The 19,808-nt window shown below is 36.7% G+C and overlaps 1 protein-coding gene across 6 annotated transcripts in view; it reads right to left on the reverse strand.

The window, feature by feature from the left end:
• Positions 1 to 19,808, reverse strand: part of LOC106874568 (kinesin-like protein KIF18A) — a 54,370-nt gene that overhangs the window by 10,513 nt on the left and 24,049 nt on the right. For all 6 annotated transcript variants that reach the window (XR_016242335.1, XR_016242334.1, XR_016242333.1 and 3 more), the window contains exons 8-18: positions 16,808 to 16,883; positions 15,181 to 15,255; positions 14,741 to 14,832; positions 14,171 to 14,342; positions 11,965 to 12,114; positions 11,636 to 11,757; positions 10,228 to 10,463; positions 10,036 to 10,110; positions 7,735 to 8,127; positions 4,526 to 4,664; positions 3,697 to 3,890 (exon numbers count right to left, since the gene is read on the reverse strand). Coding sequence is in view for 2 of the 6 variants with exons in the window: in XM_014922343.3 (XP_014777829.1) it covers positions 3,697 to 3,890; positions 4,526 to 4,664; positions 7,735 to 8,127; positions 10,036 to 10,110; positions 10,228 to 10,463; positions 11,636 to 11,757; positions 11,965 to 12,114; positions 14,171 to 14,342; positions 14,741 to 14,832; positions 15,181 to 15,255; positions 16,808 to 16,883 (1,724 nt within the window). In the remaining 4 variants the exon portion in view is untranslated. The remainder of the gene's footprint in view (positions 1 to 3,696; positions 3,891 to 4,525; positions 4,665 to 7,734; positions 8,128 to 10,035; positions 10,111 to 10,227; positions 10,464 to 11,635; positions 11,758 to 11,964; positions 12,115 to 14,170; positions 14,343 to 14,740; positions 14,833 to 15,180; positions 15,256 to 16,807; positions 16,884 to 19,808) is intronic.

The following is a 19,808-nucleotide window of genomic DNA, read 5'->3' on the forward strand; positions in this document are numbered from 1 at the left end:
CACAGAAACATTCTTTGGTGACACACTACCACCTTGCTTCCTTTTCCTTCTCTAGATTTATCCATGCCCATAAATGTCAGTGAAACTACTTCCATTTCTATTAACATTTTGGCTTAGTGTGTGTGTGAGAGAGTGAGTGAGTGAGAGAGAGAGAGAGAGAGAGTGATAGAAAGAGAGAGAGTGAGAGAGAGAGAGTGAGACAGAAAGAGTTGTCAAACTTGCTGGTATAAATGTTCCCGTCTACAGAAGTGTCACGTTTGTTTTCTTACAAAATGCATGTGCTTTGTCGTAAAAAACAGTTTTTCTTTCTATTCAACTTCTCATTCTGGTTTCAAAAATTTGAAATATTCATGTTTGAAGAAGCCATTTTATTTGTTTACAAATGAATAAAATATTTTCTTCATGAATTAGTCATTCCCTCTCCAAACATTGGCAAATCATGCAATTACCTCTCTGTAGAAATTCTGAATTAAATATAATGGTTTTTTTCACTTAATTTATTTCAGTAAATCCATGAATTTGGAAAGTGAGATGCAATATGTCTGACTGATAGAAACTCAATAATAACAATAATGATAATAATAATGTTCCTAGAGTAAGAACAAGATCTGAAATTAGGAAATTGATACCACCAAGTTGGATAAAAGGAAATGTTGACCACAGTGGGATTTGAACTCAGAAGAGATGCAGCAAGGTATTTATTCTGATATTCTAACAATCATGCCAGCTCACCACTTTTATCTTTTCTTTTGTCTTTTATTTGTTCCAATCAATAGACTACAGCCATATTGGGGCACCACATTGAAGAATTTTTAGTTAAATAAATCAACCCCACTTATTTTTTACTTTTTCTTTAAGCCTGGTAGTTATTCTATTAGTCTCTTTGCTGAACTGCTAAGTTATGGGGATGTAAACACACCAACACCAGTTGTCAAGCAGTGATAAAGGACAAACAAACAAACAAACAAACAAACAAACAAACACACAAACAAACACACAAACAAACACACAAACACAAACACAAACACACACACACACACACATAACCAGGTGATACACAAAGGAGTTACACCCAATGGCTGGTATAGCAACATCTTAATCAACTGCTACAAAGGTAATGGTGACATCTTAAAAATAATTACAGGGGTATCAAATTGTTGGATCAGGTGGTGAAAGTCACAGAAAGGATCATAGCCCAACTAATTAAGGAGAAGGTTAGTTTAGATGATATGCAGTTTGGGTTTATGCCAAGTAGAAGCACCACTGATGCTATATTTCTGGTAAGACAGCTGCAGGAGAAATTCCGAGCCATAGATAAACCTCTGTACTTGGCTTTTGTTGATACAGAGAGAGCCTTTGGCAGGGCCCCCTGATCCCTTATCTGGTGGTCAGTGTGGAAACTAGGGATAGACGGGTGATTGGTGAGAGCTGTATAAGCCATGTACAGGGGTGTTGTCAGTAAGGTGAGGGTTGGTAATGAGTATAGTGAAGAATTCTGGGTAGAAGTAGGGGTTCACCAAGGATCAGTCCTCAGCCTCCTCTTCTTTATCATCGTCCTCCTGGCAATAACAGAGGAATTCAAGACAGGCTGCCCCTGGGAGCTCCTCTATGCTGATGACCCTGCTCTAATAGCTGAGTCACTACCAGGATTAGAGAAGTTTTAGGTGTGGAAGCAAGGTCTAGAATCGAAGAGCCTTAGAGTTAACCTAGCAAAAACCAAAGTCTTATTAAGTAGGAAGGCAGACAAATCACAAATCCCTTCAGGTAGATGGCCCTGCTCAATCTGTAGAGAAGGTATAGGTAGAAACTCCATAATATGTACCCGGTGTAAGCAATGGACACATTAGAGGTGGAGCAATATCAAAGGAAGGTTAATTGGGAAGATAGATTTTGTGTGGCAGATGCACAGTTGCAATGAACACCGAAGATGTACAGAAAACAGTTTCCCTCACATGCCAAGGAGAAAAACTAGAAGTAGTTGATAGCTTCCGTTACCTAGGTAACCAAGTCAGTAGCAGGGGTGGATGCTCTGAGAGTATAGCTGTTAGAATAAGAATAGCTTGGGCAAAGTTCAGAGAGCTCATACTTCTGCTGGTAACAAAGGGCCTCTTGCTCAGACTGTATGATGCCTGTGTGCAAACAGCCATGATACACAGCAGTGAAACATGAGCTGTGGCTGCTGAGGACATGCATAGTCTTGAAAGAAATGAAGCTAGTATGCTCCGCTGGATGTGTAATGTCAGTGTGCATATACGACAGAGTGAAAGTACCCCGAGAGAAAAGTTGGACATAAGAAGCATCAGCTGTGGTGTGCAAGAGTGACAACTGCGTTGATATGGTCATGTGATGCGTACGGATGAGGACAGCTGTGTGAAGAAGTGTCACACCTCAACAGTGGAGGGAACCTGTAGAAGAGGTAGATCCAGGAAGACATAGGATGAGGTGGTGAAGCACGATCTTCAAACATTGGGCCTCACAGAGGTAATGACAAGAGACTAAGATTTTTGGAGATATGCCATGTTTGAGAAGACCCAGCAAGCCAAGTGAGATCATAGTTGTGGTTGATGCCAGTGTCATATAACTGGCCCATTTAAAAAAAAGCACCCATCAATCATTGGGCAATATGCCATGCTTGTGAAGACCTGTTGAAATGAGTGAAATCATAGTTGTGGCTGATGACAGTACCACCTGACTGGCACTTGTGCCGGTGGTATGTAAAAAGCACCGTTCAAGTGTGGCCAATGTCTGTGCCACCTGATTGGTACATAAAATGCATCATTAGAGCATGGCCAGTGCCAGTGGCACATAAAATGCACCATATGAGCATAACTGATGCCAGTGCCGCCCGACTGGCACCCATGCTGGTGGCATGTAAAAAGCACCATTCAAGCATGGCCAATGCCAGTACCGCCTGACTGGCTTCCATGCTGGTGGCACAGGAAGGGTATCTAACTCTAGAAACCTTGCCATATCAGATTGGAGCATGGAGCAGCCTCCCGGCTTGCCAGTTCTCAATCAAACTGTCCAACCCATGCTAGCACGGAAAGTGGATGCTAAACGACGATTGTGATGATGATGATACATGTGCATGATGAACTTCTTTCAGTTTCCATCTACCAAATCCACTCACAAGGCTTTGGTTGGCCCGAGGCTATAGCAGAAAACATTTTCCAAGGTGCCATGCAGTAGGACTGAACCTGGAACCATGTGATTGGGAAGCAAGCTTCCTACCACACAGCCAGATCTGCACCTATAAATTTCTAATTTTGGCACAAAGCCAGCAATTTTGAGGGGATGGGGAAGTCAATAACATCAAGCCCAGTTCTCAACTGGTACTTAATTTATCGACTTCTAAAGGATGAAAAGCAAAGTTGACATCCATGGTATTCAACCTCAGGAGAAATAAACCTGAAAGAAATGCTGTCAAACATTTTGTTTGATGGACTAATGACAATAACTGCTTCTATTTTAAATAAGGTGGGGTCAGTAACTTTGAAGGGAGTTAGGTTGTTGACTATACTGACCACAATACTTGACTGATAATGTATGTATATATTTTATATTTATATATAAGGAAATAAGCATTAGATAAAAAAAGAAGACGAACAAGATAGAAAGTGAACCAACAGGCAGTTACAACAGAGAAAGCACACTCACATACAGACATTTATCAAGTAAAGAAACTTTTAAACTTACAAGATACTGTACTTCTTTCAAACATTGAAGATGTTTTATAGCGATGCAAATCCTTGATATTTTCCTTTGCTGACGCTGTCATAGCGCTAACAATCATACCTTTTGGCTTGTTCATATTTAACATTTTCAAAGGAAAAGTTGGTTTTGATTTGGTTATTGTGGCTCCACCAGCTAAGTTTAAGTGACTGTTCTCTCTGAAACAAGATGAAATACCTTCCTGTTAATTAACACAACTTGTTTATTTAACCCTTTTAGCTTTCAGATTACTCTGCCAAATATAATGCATACTTATTCACATTCATCATCATCATCGTTTAACGTCCGCTTTCCATGCTGGCATGGGTTGGGCGGTTTGACCGAGGCTGCACCAGGCTTCAATCTGATCTGGCATTGTTTCTACAGCTAGATGCCCTTCCTAACACTAACCACTCCAAACTGCATACATCATTCAGTACATCACCACCTACCTAATTCATTTAACTATCCAAACTATTTTGCCCTAAAATGAAAAAAAGGCATCCAGCCCCTTGCTGTAAAATTAACCCTCTAGTGTTCAGATTATTCTGTTAAATATACTTATTCATATTGTTTTGAATTAATCAAGCATTATCTTGTCACTTTGAAACTTTGATGATGTGATTGTTTATTTTTAGAATGACATTACAGGGTAGATGAGAGAGGCCAGATCTGACCAGTTTGAATATAAAACATCTAGAATAATTTGGCTGGATATGGCCAGTTTAAATGCTAAAGAGTTAATCTCATCCATGCTTGCTTAGAAGAATAACTTTGAAAAAAGTGGGTTTCAAAATACGAAACAAAATCTTACCTAGTTGAGGGTCGATTCTCTGGAGATAACAGCCGTGCTAAAGGACTTGGTGTTTTGCTGGCAATACTGAGCAGATTTCTTTTGGGGGTAGTAGCTATTATTGTCGCAGAAAGACTTTTCATAGTATCGATTGAGCACCCTGTAGAGAATAAGCAATAAAATGATATTAACAAGTTCCAGTTACAACTTAAGATTTCAGATATTAGCAAAGATTTTGACAGCAACTATTGTTGCAATCATATTCTTCAATAGGTGTCTGTGTGACAACCCTGTAATATTTAGTAGTACCAAAGTGGCAAAACTGTTAGCATGCCAGGCAAAATGCTTAGTTTTCATATCATCCATTTTTATGTTCTAAAGTTCAAATTCTGCCACGGTCGACTTTGCCTTTCATCCTTTTGGAGTTGATAAAATAAGCACCAGCTGAGCACTGGGATTGATGTAATGTAATTGATTTTCCCCATTACCTGAGATTACTGGCTGCCTTGCACCAAAATTTGAAACCAATCTTTAGTAGTACCCAAATACAAAAGTTACTTCATAGAAGCTGAACAGCATCATACTTTCATTTGTTTTGAACAAATTTCAACTTGGAAAGATTCTTTTTCTGTCTTGTACAGGTAAATGTAAATAATTCCTAATCTAATCAGAGGGATTTGGAGAAAAAAAAGTCTGTGTTTAGTTCTCGTTCATAACAATAAACAAATGTATTAGTTTGACCCTTTAAGAAACCAGTTCACCAATGAGGTTATACAAATCTTTCTCTTCCAACAACACAAAGACACAATAACAACATATATACAATCACTACATGTATACATTCTTCTTGATATATAATATTTTGGTTTCAGCTTTTGTCCAGTACATAAGTTGCATGTTACATTTTGTAGCTTCTTTTAAGGTTGCTTGAATAAAAAAAAAATATTTAGCTGAAATAATCCCAATAGTCTTCCAAAATTCCAGAACCACAGATGTCATAGTAATGTATTTCTATGATCTACAATTGAAAGAAGATACATTGTCAATCAAACAAGCATCTAAAAAATATTAGAATTACAGCCAACTGGCAGAGAATTGCACATGTGTAAGATGTTTTCTTCTTTCTCTCTTAGGAGGCACAATCACTTTCATACACACGTACACACAAGACAGAAACTTCCACCTACCAAATTCAACCACAAGGCTTCGGTTAGTCCAAGACTATAGCAGAAGATACTTTGTGCTAGGTGCTACACAGCAGGACTAAACCTGGAATCCAAAACACCGCCATGCCTAAATTCATGAGATTGTGCTGCTTGCTGCACCACCACTATTATTATTATTATTATTATTATTAACGACCATTTTCCATGCTGGTATGGGTTGGACACTTTAACAGGAGCTCATTAGCGAGAAGATTGATCCAGGCTTCAGTGTCTGTCTTAGCATGGTTTTATAGCAGGATACTCTTCTTAACACCAACTACACTACAGACTGGACTGAGTGCTTTTTGTGTGGCACCAGCACAAGTCAGGTCAGTTTTGGCATGGTTTTTACAGTTGGATGCCCTTCCAAACGCAACCACTTTACAGTGTGGACTGAATCCTTTTTATGTGGCATCACCACAGGCAGGGTCACCAAGAAGCTTGCAAGACAAAGATTGTTTGAGACGGAAGGGGACATAGCCATAGGTATGTTTGTTTTGAAGCAGAATCAAATTCTATTTAAGCAGTTGCTTTCATTTACACACAAGATGGACATCAAGATGTATTTGTTTACAACATCACTATTACTATAGATTGAACAGTGACACAACCAAGCAGTCCTACATAATCATTTGTTGATGTAACTTCAAATTTCAAACCCAGAATAAGGGTCATTAACTAAATAATTTTTACTCTCATTTTCTATTTTCTATTTTTTGCCTGTCTATGGACTCCGTATGTTTTTCAACTTTTGGTTCAGGTTTCTTGCCTTTTTGCTCCATCACAACTTCTATCAATAGGATCCAACTCCAATGTCCCTATTTCCCAACTCTTCTTTTCTGTACATCAATAGCTTAAAGACACAAAACCTACCTTTCACTCCTTAATAATTATCTTCTTTTCTCAACAGTTATACAACTTAATCACCTTCTTGAAATATATTTATCTTTTACTTGTTTCAGTCATTAGACTCCAGCCATGCTGGAGCACCACCCTGAAGAACTTTTAGTTAATTGAATCAACTCCAGTACAGTACCTTTTTTTTTTCTTTTAAAGCCTGGTACTTATTCTATCAGTCATTTTTACTGAACCACTAAGTTACAAGGATGTAAACACACCAATAGCAGTTGTTAAGTGGTGGTGGGGCATGGACACACACACACATATACAACAGGCTTCTTTTCAGTTTCCGTCAACCAAATTCCCTCTCATGGCTTCGGTTGGCCCAAGACTATAGTAGGAGACACTAACCCAAGGAGCCATGCAGTAGGACTGAACCAGGAACTATGTGGTTGAGAAACAAGTGTCTTACCGCACAGCTAGGCCTGCACCTATTAAAAAATTTCGTAACTGTATTCTACATTGCCTTTGTGCCTAGTTCAAGGGAACAGTAATACTACCCCCCCCCCCCCACCAACAAGTTGAAAAGCAACATCTATGGAGTCACTCAAGCTACTCAATACAGCAATCATTATTCTTCCTCAACAAATCTCAGGATAGCATGCCTGTAATAAAACAAGGATGGCCATGGTTAAAAGCATTTATGGAGTGCATTGTTTAATTGGCTGTTTCCACAACAGAGTGAAGGTATGTGGCTTTGTGGTTAGGGTATTCGGCTCACAATTGTAAGGTTACAAGCTCGATTCCAGACCTCACATTGTTTCCTTGAGCAAGGCATTTTATTTCCAGTTCACTCAGCTGGCAAAAATGAGTAGTATCTGTATTTCAAAAGATCAGCCTTGTCCCATTCTGTGCCATGCTAAATCTCTGAGAACTAGATTAAGGGTATATGTATCTGTGGAGTACTCAGCTACTTAGATGTTAATTTTCATGTGCAGTTTGTTCTGTTGATTGCATCAACTGGAACTCATGACACTGAAACCAATAGAGTGTCAGGTTTTTTTTTTTAATTTCCATAACATTAGCTTGCTCAAGTGGAGGTGATGTAGGGTGGATGAGAATTTTAAGGCAACACCAAATTCCTATCACTGATAGAATAAAATTCTATAAATGACAAAGACTTACATTTCTTAGGTTCTGAAACATCTTTGGTGTTGTTTTCTACTTCAGATTCTTCTGAAATTGTATTATTAAGGGCTGTCACGTCGTCACTAACAGTATCCTTTCTTGGGTTATTTTCTTTCATACTAGAACTTACTACACAGCTTTGATTTTCCACACCAGGACTTTTGAGTCCATCAGAATTACTAAAAAGCACCAATCTTTCAGAGGTCTTTGGTGCTGGTTTACTCTCTTCGGATCTTGGCCGTTTTAAAGACTGGTCCACTGCTGATACTGTTGAATTATTCAGCTTTCTTGTAGAATTTGTAATGGTAGAATTCTTTGAAGTGTAATCTTCTTTCCTTTGTATTTTAGGAGTTTGATCAATTTGACTCATAGGAGTGTTACATTTCGAATCTTTAGGAGAAAAAGAAAAGGTTTAAAGGACAAAATTATTTACGTTGCTTGTAGGGACACAGTATTTCATTATGCAACCATAATATACTATTAAGTATATTAAACATCTTTGTAAGTCAATATTATGTTCTACAGTGTTAGCAATGCTCTTTACATCATTTGTTAAGGTTATCTCTACAGATGTTCTTTAGAAATTATAGACAGCACTGTCTTTTGCTATGGCATTTCGTATCTAAGATGGCAGGTGTAAACAAACAATGAAATCAAAGATGGAAAATGAATAATGGGAGTATATGCCATATTTCGGGAGTTTTTACAAAAAGTTGTAACAAAAATCAGTGGTGGCTATAATTTCTATAGAATATCTGTAGAAATAACTTTAAGTAAAATTATTTTCAATTATAAACTCAGTATAAATATAAATTAGAAGCATACTTCAATCATAGAAATGTCCAAGTACTTTGATTAAATCAGGGATACCTGAAAGTTAATTAACAGTTCACTTAAACTTTTGACTTCCAAAGTTCACAATCAGTTTGTTTTAAATAAGGGAAAGGAGAATGACTGACAGTACAGGAAGGGTGGTGGTGTATGTAGTAATAAGTTCTTCCTTTATTAATTACAGAGTAGATACAGGGACCCAAGTGTATGCATTCACATTATGCAGTCCCACCATTACAATATCAGTTTTTGTTATGTCTGCATAAATGGGCAGGCCTTCTCAAGCACGCCATGTCTCCAGTCATCTCAGTTCTTAGTCATATCCTCTGTATGGCTTAACATCCAAGAGCAGGTCTTCTCATAACATGTGTATGTATGGACACATGCATGTGCATGCTTGTCCTATCAGCAGTGTCTTGACACTGTTTAAAAAAGTGTCACCATATCAATCAGTGCCATTGTTTATGTTTGTTGTTAAAACATGCCCAACTATTGAGCACCAGTTACTCAAAAAACCAGAGCAATAAGTACTTTAATTGGAAACAACTAAGAGTTAAAAACTGGAAGGATGTATGGCCATAAAAGAAAAACACAAACAATAAGTTTCACCATACTCATACTAGTATGGGAAAAGTGGAAGTTAAAACAATGATGATGATGTATATACTTGCATCATTTTTGATGTAACAGAAAAAGTGTCATCAACAGACCAAAAAATTTTGAAAAGTAGTAGGAACAGAGTTTACATCAGTGTTTCTCAACTGGGGTTCATATGACCCTTGGTGGGGTTATATAAGATTTTGTTGTTAAAATTTATCTGCAATAAATTGCTTATACTTCTACAATATACAAAATATTTTTATTTTCTTTTATGCAATTCCTAATAATATCAAATTATAAAAATATAATAGGATTTTTTAAAAGATGGAATGGCTAGAAGGGCCCAACTGAATAAAATAGAAATCACAGGGGTCTATAAGTGAAAAATGATTGAGAAACACTGGTTTACAGCATCAAGCTTACAAAAGTAATGCTTGAAAAGATGTTTATATTATACTTTTAGCCAGTCCATGCTGATGTGCAAAAAAAGCATCAATAAATAACCCTTTTGTTACCATATTTCTGTTGAGATGCTCTGTGTTTCTTTCAATTAATTTTAAATATAATCAAGAATTTAGTAAAATATCCTAGTTATCATTAAGCTAGTGTTAGGAACATAAATTGTGACTAAGGTTTCGCGGAAGATTTTAATTCAGAACTTTTGGAAATAGGGCATTTGTACTACAGAACCAGAAGTGGTTTCAGCCGGGATGGTATCAAAAAGGTTAAGGAAAGTAACATTAATCACAAACAGATTCAAAGAATATGAACTTCTATTCAATATTTTGTCATAAAAACAGTAACAATCTACACCATACTAAATGAACGTGTCAGTGTTTGCCCAAACAACTTAGAGTGAGTACTTACTGAGGAAGCATTTTGTCTTTTTCAAAATAGGAGTTAAAGAGTCCCTCCTTTGTCTAACATTTTTATCCAAGGTGGCTGTAAGTAAAACACAAAAGAAATAAATGAAACTGAGAAAAAAGAAAAAATACAATTACAGTTTTAAAAAAAGCAGTTATGAAAGGCAATTCAGTTACAACAGAAAATTTAACTTACGTGACAAAACAACTCGGCTGAGAATCGGAAGGTCTAAAGTACCTTCAAGTGAAATTGAATCTGGGCTTTTGTCAGCTTCTTTTAGTATAGTCTCATCAACCCACACTACTTCTTTTTCTCCATACCTTTGCCTCATGGTTTGATTATAATCGAATTGAAGATCTGAGGAAAGCAGTTGATGTTGCTGAACTGTTTTATACAACTTTGTCATTGTTTGCTGCATACTGTTTATCAACCTGGAAAGGAAAACAAAACCAGAATTCAGAACAGATATAGGCACTTTTCAACCAAATGGTTTCAGGTTCAGTTCACTGTGTGACACTTTAGACAAGTTTCTTCTATTATTGCCCTAAACCAAAGCCTTGTAAGTGGATTTGGGAGAGGGAAATTGGAAGAAGCTTGTCATATACATGTATATGCATGTGTGTGTATCTTTGTGTTTGTATCTGTGCTTCTCCAGTCCTAGACAACTGGTTATTTTGCTTACATTTGCATATTATACTTTCAGATCTTTTATTATTATACCCCACTCAGTTGAGGATAAGAGAGTTTGTCCTGCAAGTACTTAATAACCCCACTAGTGTTAGAGCCATGTAAAAAGCACCTAGTACACTTTGTAAAACGTTTGGCATCAGAGATCAACACAGCCCTCTTGCTTGGTGATTCCTGCCGAACTGTCCAGCCCATGTCAGCATGGAAAAAGGGAAGTTAAATGATGATGTAAACATGATGAAGACTCTTCACAAACAATTTATTCCGTAGTTATGACTTGGATAAAATCAAGAAAAAGATAAGAAAAGAGATTAACAATACAAATTACTATGATTTGATGTACTAATTCCTATCTTTCAGGCAGAGAGGGTCTAAGATGCTTTTGTACATTACCTACCAATATCCTCTTATAAACAAATAAGGGAAAATATCTGTGCAAGGATGCTGAATAGGGGTACATATATGACTGCGCTTAAAAAACTCACTTCGTAACCACATAGGTTCTCAAGCATAGCCCTTTGGCCAAAAATCTCCCTTCATTGTTTCAGGCTAAACCATTGCTTTGTAAGTGGAATCTGGGCAGTAGAAACTTTGTAGAAACTATTATATATGTGTGTGTATATGTGCATGTGTGTGCATGCACATCTTTTGAGTTGCACTTATGCTTCCTTATCATATTTGACATAGTAAAAGCAGTGAACCACAAAATTATCCAGCTGGAACTCTATAAACCAATAGCACCATTGTTCACACAAAAGAAAAGTGGGGGAAGCATTTAATGAGAGAATAATAGTACATGGCTTGCAAATCGAATATGAATCCTACACTCTCAGACGAAACAACCAACTCAGATACTGACGAGAGGTAGCCCAGAATTTTATTAAGAAAAAAAAAAAGAATAGAAAACTTAACACACCTGTCTTTCGAGTTACTCTCTATCTCTTGAAAGTTGGCTATTTTCTTTACGTGACTGACGTAAGTGAGAGAATCTCCCAGTTCTACTTCCAGATGGTGAGATCGTAGTTTCTCCTCAAGGAGCTGGAGGAAAGAAATCGTTAATATTAACAACACATATAAAAAAATTACCTTTATATTCCAAAAACCAAAATTCAATTCGAACAAAACGGACAAACTTTTGTAAAGGGAAGCAACTCTAAAATGTATAGGAAAATTAATAAAGATTTTAGATGGAGAAACTTAGGACAGATTATGAAGTACTGCGTAAAAGGACAAATAATTAAATACCGCTGTTATCTTCTCTCCATTCAGTGTCATCTCTCCCTGAAGTCGCTCCAAGTGTTTTTCATTCTCGACAAATTTCTCTTTCAAATTAGCAATATTAGTATCAATGCTTTTAATTCTTTTGTTGAATAAATCAATAGCTTTCTTAATTTTCTGTAAGGGAAAAAAATGGGAAATTGAAACATTATAGACAACCTTCTTTTTAACATGTTCTCTTTATCACAGTTCTAAAACACACAGATCTCTTTTCACACAGGCAAATGTTTTTTATCTGACATGCTCTCTTTATTACAACCAGATCTTCTTTCAACAAATGGCTCTCTAATTACTGTAAAGTTGCTGATGAAGTTAAGAACCAGATTCTCAATATTTAGAAAGTGTCGTCCATTCATGCCAACTGTCTTCAGTTGCACTTTTTAAAAGCAACCCATTAAGAGAGCAAAATAGAAAAATAAAATGTCAGCTTCATTCAGTAGACATATGTCAAATAACATTTCCTTAACTGCAGGTCCTGTCAAGCCATGTTACTACTATAGAAGGAACACCTCAAATGTCATCTCTGACTGGATGCCTACCAAAGCAGCAATCAACAACACACATAGAAGTAGAAAATAAAATACGAAAATTAGACAACTGATTGCATAGCAGCTTTGTAGTCAAGTGTGTTTATGACTCATTGTTAATGGTGTCCCCCATAATTGTCATTTAATTTTGTTTTTAATTGGGGAAAAAAATGATTTTGCAATGAAACAAGCATGTGATGAACCCAGCACTTTGTCTGGTAAATGAGCAATGCCTAGACTCTTAACAACTGAAGAAAGTATTGATGATATTTATTCTTTAGATGAAGTGTTTAAACTTATGCTGGCAATGAGAGTGACTTGGACAATCAAACTGGTGAAAGTGATGAGGAAAATAGCGACTCAGGTGAACAAATACAGTTGAGAGATAGGCCTTTTATTGTTATTCTTTTGAATTTTTTTATGTTTCTGTACATCAGTTTGCCTGCAGTCATTAACTCTTGAGTCATGTATGCAACTATTTATTTTTCTGCTTTTTTGCTCAGGAGCCCAGGCAGTAGCGTAGGTAAAATTAGACACAGGGACCCAGGTCTCAGAGGATTAAGGCAGACAAGTGTAGCTATACAAACTAACAAGAAATTAGGTGATTGCTTAACAAGCTAGAAACAGCAGCCAAATCTTTATGAATCATGTTCTATCATTTGAAAAAAAAAGATACAGTAGATGATGTTGTCTTGCATACACTAATACCTGAAATTAAGATGGGATGGTCATGTCTGGAATGTATTTTACTCACAAGCTTGCTAAAAAAGTATAAATCAAACAAATACATACATGGTCTAATCAATAAGTATTCAGACTGTTGTTATAGTAACAAAGCCAAAGCACAGAGTGAAGCCACTTGGCACAGACTGACCTTCAACTCTGCAGTGCATGCGCACTAATTTAACATTCTAACTCATTTCTATTGTTTACAGAAGTGCTTGGAAGTAACATGTGCAGGGTGTGTTCATCGCATTGACCATGACAGAGAAAGTTCAGCAGAGAATCTGCATCAAATTTTGCCAAAAGCTTGGTGATACCTGCTCAGAGGCCTACGCAAAGTTTTCATTGTTCTTGACACAAAAAGATTTTGTGCAACTGAAACCTGACCATCCATTTGGTCAGCTGAAAGCAGTTTTAGCATAAACTTGGCAGACGTGCATCTCATACCCAAATCTTCAGTGATAATGGACTGAACTGAACCGTAACTAATCTGCATATCCTATGATAACTTAGGGATGGTGATTCAACGATTTCACTTCATAGCTGCAAGCAATTCTGCGATGTTTTTCTCAGTTCTGCTGGTTGTGGGCCTCCCAGAACGTTTGTCAATATAGACATTTTTGCAACCATTTTGGAAACGTCTGAACTACTCATACACTTGTGTGCGACTCATACACTCCTCACCATACACTTTCTGCAACTTTGCATAGGCCTCTGAGCAGGTAAAGCCATGACAACTTTCTCTGTCATGGTCAATGTGATGAAGACACATTACTTTAAAGCACTGCTGTAAAAAATGGGAGTGAGCTAGAACGTTAAAACTTAGTGCACATGCACAGCTTCTCTCTGCATGCTTTAACTTCATTATTATAGCAACAGTCCGGATACTTATTGATCAGACCTCATATACTTGGCCAGCTTACTTTTAACAGATGTTCATCAGTTTCACCCTGGTTATCAGCTTCCATTTGTGTCAAAAGATGCTGTTTGCAGTGTATTTTCCAGCGGTTGGCACGTCGGTCACTTTCTTGCTTGAGGATCTCTTTGCGAATAGACTTTCTTTCAGTGAATAAATTATAAAGGATTTCTTGTAATCTTAAAGAGAGAACAAAAGTAAGTATTACTGTCATATCTACTGCTGAATGAAAATTGAAAGACTGAATAAATAAATATACAACAGCTAAATGTTCATTGATAAATTAATTTATAAAACATCAACTGTGCAAGTGACATGTAAAATACACCATTTCGAGCGTGGCCGTTGCCAGTACCACCTGACTGGCCTTCGTGCTGGTGGCATATAAAAGCACCCACTACACTCTTGGAGTGGTTGGCGTTAGGAAGGCATCCAGCTGTAGAAACTCTGCCAAATCAGATTGGAACCTGGTGTAGCCTCCTGGTCCACCAGTCCTCAGTCAAATCGTCCAACCCATGCTAGTATGGAAAGTGGACGTTAAACGAACAACATATGCTTTTAAAAATTCAATATAAACCTTTTTTCTTCTTCACATTCTTGCAGTTTGGGTATGCTTGCTTTCAAATCTACACTTTCGTATTCCTTTAATTTAGTTTTAAGTTGCTGAACCTGTAAAATATAAATAATTAAATTAAATAAATACAAAGACAGTAACTTTTTGAACAGGAACAAAAACTTTGAGATTCAGGAGGTAGAGGTGCTGGTTAGAATATGCTAAGAATGTGTTAATGTTAACGGCCTAAGGATACTAAGGGACACCATTCTGACTGAAAATTAAAATTAGTAAAAGAGTACTGCTGCATCATAGGCAGAATCGAACGTGGAACCATTTGGTTGCGAAGAAAACTTCTTAATCATACAGCTATGCTTGCACCTATAATGTCTATAACAAGAAAACTTTGCTCCAACAGTTCTATCACAACCCTATAACAATAAAGGACTCCAAAAGAAACCAACCTCGTCTCGAAGATCTTCAACAATTTTTCCATACTTGCTGATGTTGGACTTCACATTCATAATATTCTTCTTCAACTGTGGAAAAACAGAAAGCATTAAAAAAAATGAAAAATATAAAGTATTTTGCAAGTTAAGCACGAAGATTCAAGTATTATAAAAAATATTGAACCTCTGAGTTCAAGAATTAGAGTTGCCTATCCAAAACATTTTCATAGATTTGTCTGAAATGCCAATGGGCTCAGTGGTTAGAGCATTGGGCTCACAATCATGAGGTTATGGATTTGATTCCTGGACCAGGCTGTGTGTTGTGTTCTTGAGCAAGATACTTTATTTCACATTGCTCCAGTTCACTCAGCTGCAGAAATGAGTTGCAACATTACTGGTGCCAAGCTGTGTCAGCCTTTGCCTTTCTCTTGGATAACATCAGTGACAAGGAGAGAGGAGGCTGGTATGCATGGACGACTGCTACTCTTTTATAAACAACCTTGCCCAGACTTGTGCCTTGGAGGGTAATCTTCTAGGTGCAATCCCATGGTCATTCATGACCAAAGGGGGTCTTTACCTTTTACATACATTCTGCTTAATATAAAGCTTTCCTTTCATAAATCCCAGTTTACTGTAGAGGTTGATAAGAAATTGGGAATGTACATCATATATGATGCATGAACGCCAAGAAAATGTCTTGTGTATCACCTGTAATACACAAAACAGGCAAAGGGTTAACTGTCATTTGAGAAGTGTTCGATGGCTGAGTCCTCAATTACAGATGATACAATGAGTCAATTACACTAGTATTAGTACATAGACAAGTTGTGAATTGATCTAGATTAGATGTTAACTGTTAAGATGAAGACAATTCCAGATAAATCATATACTGGATGCTACAAGGAAGGTGCCTCAATGTGGTTACTTGACTATACTTCTGATCATAGGTCTGCTCAATGGAATTTGACCTGAGACTAAACAATATCTTATTTTTTAGTATTCAGATTACTCTGCCAAATATGCTTATTAATTCACGTTGTTTTGAATTAATCAGGCATTATCTTGTAGCTTCGAGATTTTGATGAAATAACTGTTTGTTTTTAAAATGACATAGTAGGATGGATTTGAAAGGCAAAGCCTGGCAAGTATGAACTACAAAGTAGGTAGAATATTAGGGATAGATATGGCTGGTTTAAGTGCTAAAGGATCATATTTGTGTGTATATGTCTGTATGAGAGAGAATCATTGCAGTTTAGATGTGAGCTACATTCCAATAAAGAGGTTTGGCAGGAAAAAGTTTGGCATTTTAGTTCCATGAAGATAACAAAGATAACATGGTTCTTAGCCTATATTGCATTTCAATCTAAATATTAATAAATTGTCATGTTAGCAATAGATCAAACATTGAATAATACTGAAATACTGGTTTCAGATTTCAATCGCAATATTTTTTAACATATCTTTTTAAAGATCAGACAAAAATTGTACAATAGATAAAAGAATGCCTTGATTGTCAGTAAGACAGGATATATTAATAGTGAAACAAAGTAATAGGACTAAAACCAATAAAAAAAAACAGATTGACCTAACATATGGCAGCTAATAGGATAAAACAAATATAATGAAGTGTGCATCAACTTACATTAGCTCGAATATGTTTTGCTCTGTCAGCATACTTCAAAGTGTTGTATGTATCTTCGTATGATAAATGTGATGGACTGGAAAATAGTTGAGTTATCATTTTGTCAAAAAAAAACAAACAAGAAAACATGTTGGAATAAAGATATATTGGATCTTAATACTGTGTACTTTCACATGAAAAATTCAGCATTGTTATAATCCTTTTTGTTTAATTCTGTCGTTATTTTCTTCCATCTATGTGTTGAGGGTCAACAAATGCCATAGACCCTTCACTCTCAAAAACGTAATTTCTCTTGATATCAGGCAAGTCAGAAACATTGAAGTACAAGTCTATGTGCCCCATTCCTAATTATTGAGCAATTTTTTTTTAACCGAAAACAAAACTTGATGAAACATGATTACTTCATACAATGTGCTGCACTAGGAACCAAAAGAGTTTCTATATGGTTTTCAACCTGCAAGAAATAGTATCTAAATTCCTCTAAAACCACATCATACCATCTTAAAAAGAAGAGCACAATGGATAAAGTAGTTCTGCACTTATCTGAAATAACATGGCATGGTCATGACAAGAATACTTCGATCATAGGTTTGCTTGATTAGAGTTGACTTGAGGTAAAACAATAATGAACTATTACTCTTCTTCAACAGTCATCTGTATGTATTCAGGAACACTTTTTACTGCAGGAGATCTTTCTAGCTAAATTAATATTCCTATAGACTACCCCATTCAGGCTTTTGAAAGAGTGTATCTACTAAACAAGCTTACAGATTACTATCATCGTCGTCGTCATTTAATGTTCGTTTTCTATTCTGGCTTGGGTTGGAAGGTTCGACCGAAGCTGGTAAAGCCAGGTGCTGCACCAGGCTCCATTGTCTGTTTTGGCATGATTTCTACAACTGGATGCTTTTTCTAGAGCCAACCATTCCATAGAGTGTAATGTATTTTTTGAAAACTTTCCAAGGAATCCACACAGGAAAGACTGCACTAGGTGATCCCCCTGCTGAAGTGGAGAAAGTTTTGAAGATTATAAAATTGGAAATCAGAAAGGCTTTTAGACCTGGGAAAAATATCACAATGTCAAGCCCTAGACTATAGTCTGCAGTCCATCTTGTTAGCTTCTTCATTAGCCACTATATACCATTAATGTTCTATAACATTCCATACATGAAATGATAACTTCTTAGTTATCATCATCAATCAAACCAACATCTATGTTGATGGTACTCTCCTCCATAAGGTTATTATATAATCCCAACACAACATTCACATTTAACAGATGTTGCTGACTAACCAATTAACTCACCATAAATACCACCAATGCCTGACTGTCTCCAGTGCCGGTGGCATGTAAAAATCACAATTCGAGCGTGGTTGTTGCCAGTGCCGTCTGACTGGCCCCTGTGTCAGTGGCACATAAAAAGCACCATTTGAGTGTGGTCGATGCCAGTACCGCCTGACTGGCCCCCATGCCGGTGGCACATAAAAAGCACCCACTACACTCTCGGAGTGGTCAGCAATAGGAAGGGCATCCAGCTGTAGAAACTCTGCCAGACCAGATTGGAGCCTGGTGCAGCCTTCTGGCTCGCCAGTCCTCAGTCAAACCGTCCAACCCATGCCAGCATGGAAAGCGGACGTTAGACGACAACAATGATGAGGAACTCTAATAATCAAATATATAATTTTACAACATAAGATAAGTATTAAAGTGCAGTGCTCACATCAAATTTAACATGTTTTATATTTTGACAAAATCCATATTAATAAATTAATGAATACTGGATAAATAAAAAAATTGGAAAAAACTGAAGTTCATGTAAGAATAACTCTAAGCAGTTTCTGATACTTTCTCAGGTTAAGAGAATTCTGAATAAAAACGAGACAAAATAGATCTTTTAATATAAATCAAGATATATTTGTAGCTGCTTCAAATCTGTGTTCTCTCTTCTCAACTAAACATATCTATCACATTAATCTCACTTCCTTTGAACACCAATATTTTATCTTATTTCCATTGAATTGTTAAGATATGGCAGAGCTTGTCATTCTCAAAACTGAGCTTGTGGAAAGATTAGTATGCATGCTGTCTGTTTACAGCAATGTACATTGTGCATGTATAATGTAAAATGACTTTGTAAGCACCACTGCAGTAATGACAAATAGGATATACAGGGGTTAGACAAAATAATGGTAACACCTTAAAAAGTTAAATTTATTATATGGCACAGGACTGCCTTTAGCAGTAATTACTGCTTGAATTCTACGAGGTATCAATATCTATAAAACAGAAGATGTTTGTGTGTGTGTGTACGTGAATGTGGGTTATGCACGTCCACAAATTAGCACGCATGTCGCTCCAATTTTAGGAGGACATTGTTCATGACCCTATCTGTGTTTTTGTCAACTTTTTCTCACAGAGGCACCCGCGTATAGCTGTAAAAATCGATAAACTTTTACCAATTTTGAAGTTTGTTGACATGGCGAAGTCAAATCTGTGCGTACGCGCGTGAAGGAGAGAGAGCAAGAAAGAAAGAAAGAGAGGGAGAAAGAAAGAAAGAGAGAGAGAAAGAAAGAGAGAGAGAAAGAAAAAAGAGAGAAAGAAATAGTGTGTTTGTGACAAGGATCAGAAACAGAGTGTTTGCCAAGAGTCTAAAAAAAAAAATGAAAAAGTGGAAGAGGGAGACAAAGCGGCTAAGGAAAAAACATTTCTCTCACCAAGACAGCGTCTAACAAAAAAAAAAAAAAGGAAAGAACAAGTGGAAGAGGGAGAAAAAGCGTATTACGAAAGAAAATGTAGCTAAGGAAGACAGAGTAAAATGCATTTTTTTTCTTAAACATGAGATATAGTTTCAAATATAAGATGTTTTTGAAAGACACTATATTCTATAATAAGATTATATATACTTTCTCACACAACAATTCAAATATATTTATTTTAAATCATTTATTTATTTTAAATCGTTCATCTTTCTCCCCCACTCTCTCTCTCACACATACGCAC

Source organism: Octopus bimaculoides, chromosome 6 (assembly GCF_046866305.1).
Source record: "Octopus bimaculoides isolate indiv1 chromosome 6, ASM4686630v1, whole genome shotgun sequence".
In the NCBI taxonomy this organism is placed as follows: Eukaryota; Metazoa; Mollusca; class Cephalopoda; order Octopoda; family Octopodidae; genus Octopus; species Octopus bimaculoides.